Consider the following 930-nt stretch of genomic DNA (forward strand, 5'->3'; position numbering starts at 1 on the left):
CAGAAACTAATCAGACTAAACAGACGGTAGATGCCCCTCCATCTGACTTCCGGAATCCCACAAAAGTCCCCCACAAGCAAAAACACAAACAAGGACAAAAACACGCAAATTCTATAAGCAATGTCAAAGGAACTCCTCAGAGCTCAAATAAAGTTTCACAAAAGCCTTCCTCTGTGTCACCGCCAAACAGTCATGACCTGGGCACGTCTGGCCACTCAGCAGCTTGTTTGTGTGGAGGTTTCAACACAACTAACCTTGTCTGGAGGTCCTGGGGGCAGCGGCGGCGTCCACGCGGAGGGCAAACAGGAGCCAGAGTGGAAGTAGAAGGAACAACTTACGAAAGAATCGAACGCCTTTTACCATATCCTTCTGTGGAATGGAGAGGGTGTGGGGTATAAATGATCTGGTTTGCAAAGAATCGAATGCTTTTTTTTACCATATCTTCCTGTAATATGGAAAGGATACGAGATATAAGAATTTAACGCATGTTTTATTAACCATACCTTTCTGTGCAGGTTAAAGGATAGGATGTATGTTATATGTTTGTACAAAATCGATTTTTTACCATATCTTTCTGTGGCATGCAAAGGCTAGGATGTATAAGCTACCTGTTCTGCAAAGAATCGAACCCCCTTTTTAAACCAAATCCTTCCGTGAATTGGCAATCACATCGACCATAAGCATCTGTTTTTGATAAGTAACCGCCGAGAAATAAGGAAATACGTATGGGTGCACAGAGCGAACGAGCGGTGTAAGTGGATGATTATAGAGTTCAGGAGGTCCACACAACTAGCAGCAGCCAACGCACGTGTTTTTCGCATGTTTCGAATGTGGTTCATCCTGGTAACCGCCTGTGCCACATCATCCCTCACTCTCTGTTGCTTTATTTTGCCTTTATTCTCGTCTCCTTCACTTTACCCTCATTTTTGA

At 43.9% G+C, this 930-nt stretch overlaps 1 protein-coding gene across 1 annotated transcript in view; it reads right to left on the reverse strand.

Moving 5' to 3' along the window:
- Nucleotides 1-930, reverse strand: part of LOC119590614 (phenoloxidase-activating factor 3-like) — a 5,929-nt gene that overhangs the window by 3,991 nt on the left and 1,008 nt on the right. The window contains exon 2 of the mRNA XM_037939293.1: nucleotides 255-369. Coding sequence (XP_037795221.1) covers nucleotides 255-363 — 109 coding nt within the window. The 5' untranslated portion in view covers nucleotides 364-369. The remainder of the gene's footprint in view (nucleotides 1-254; nucleotides 370-930) is intronic.

This window comes from Penaeus monodon, chromosome 27 (assembly GCF_015228065.2).
Source record: "Penaeus monodon isolate SGIC_2016 chromosome 27, NSTDA_Pmon_1, whole genome shotgun sequence".
NCBI classification, from domain to species: domain Eukaryota; kingdom Metazoa; phylum Arthropoda; class Malacostraca; order Decapoda; family Penaeidae; genus Penaeus; species Penaeus monodon.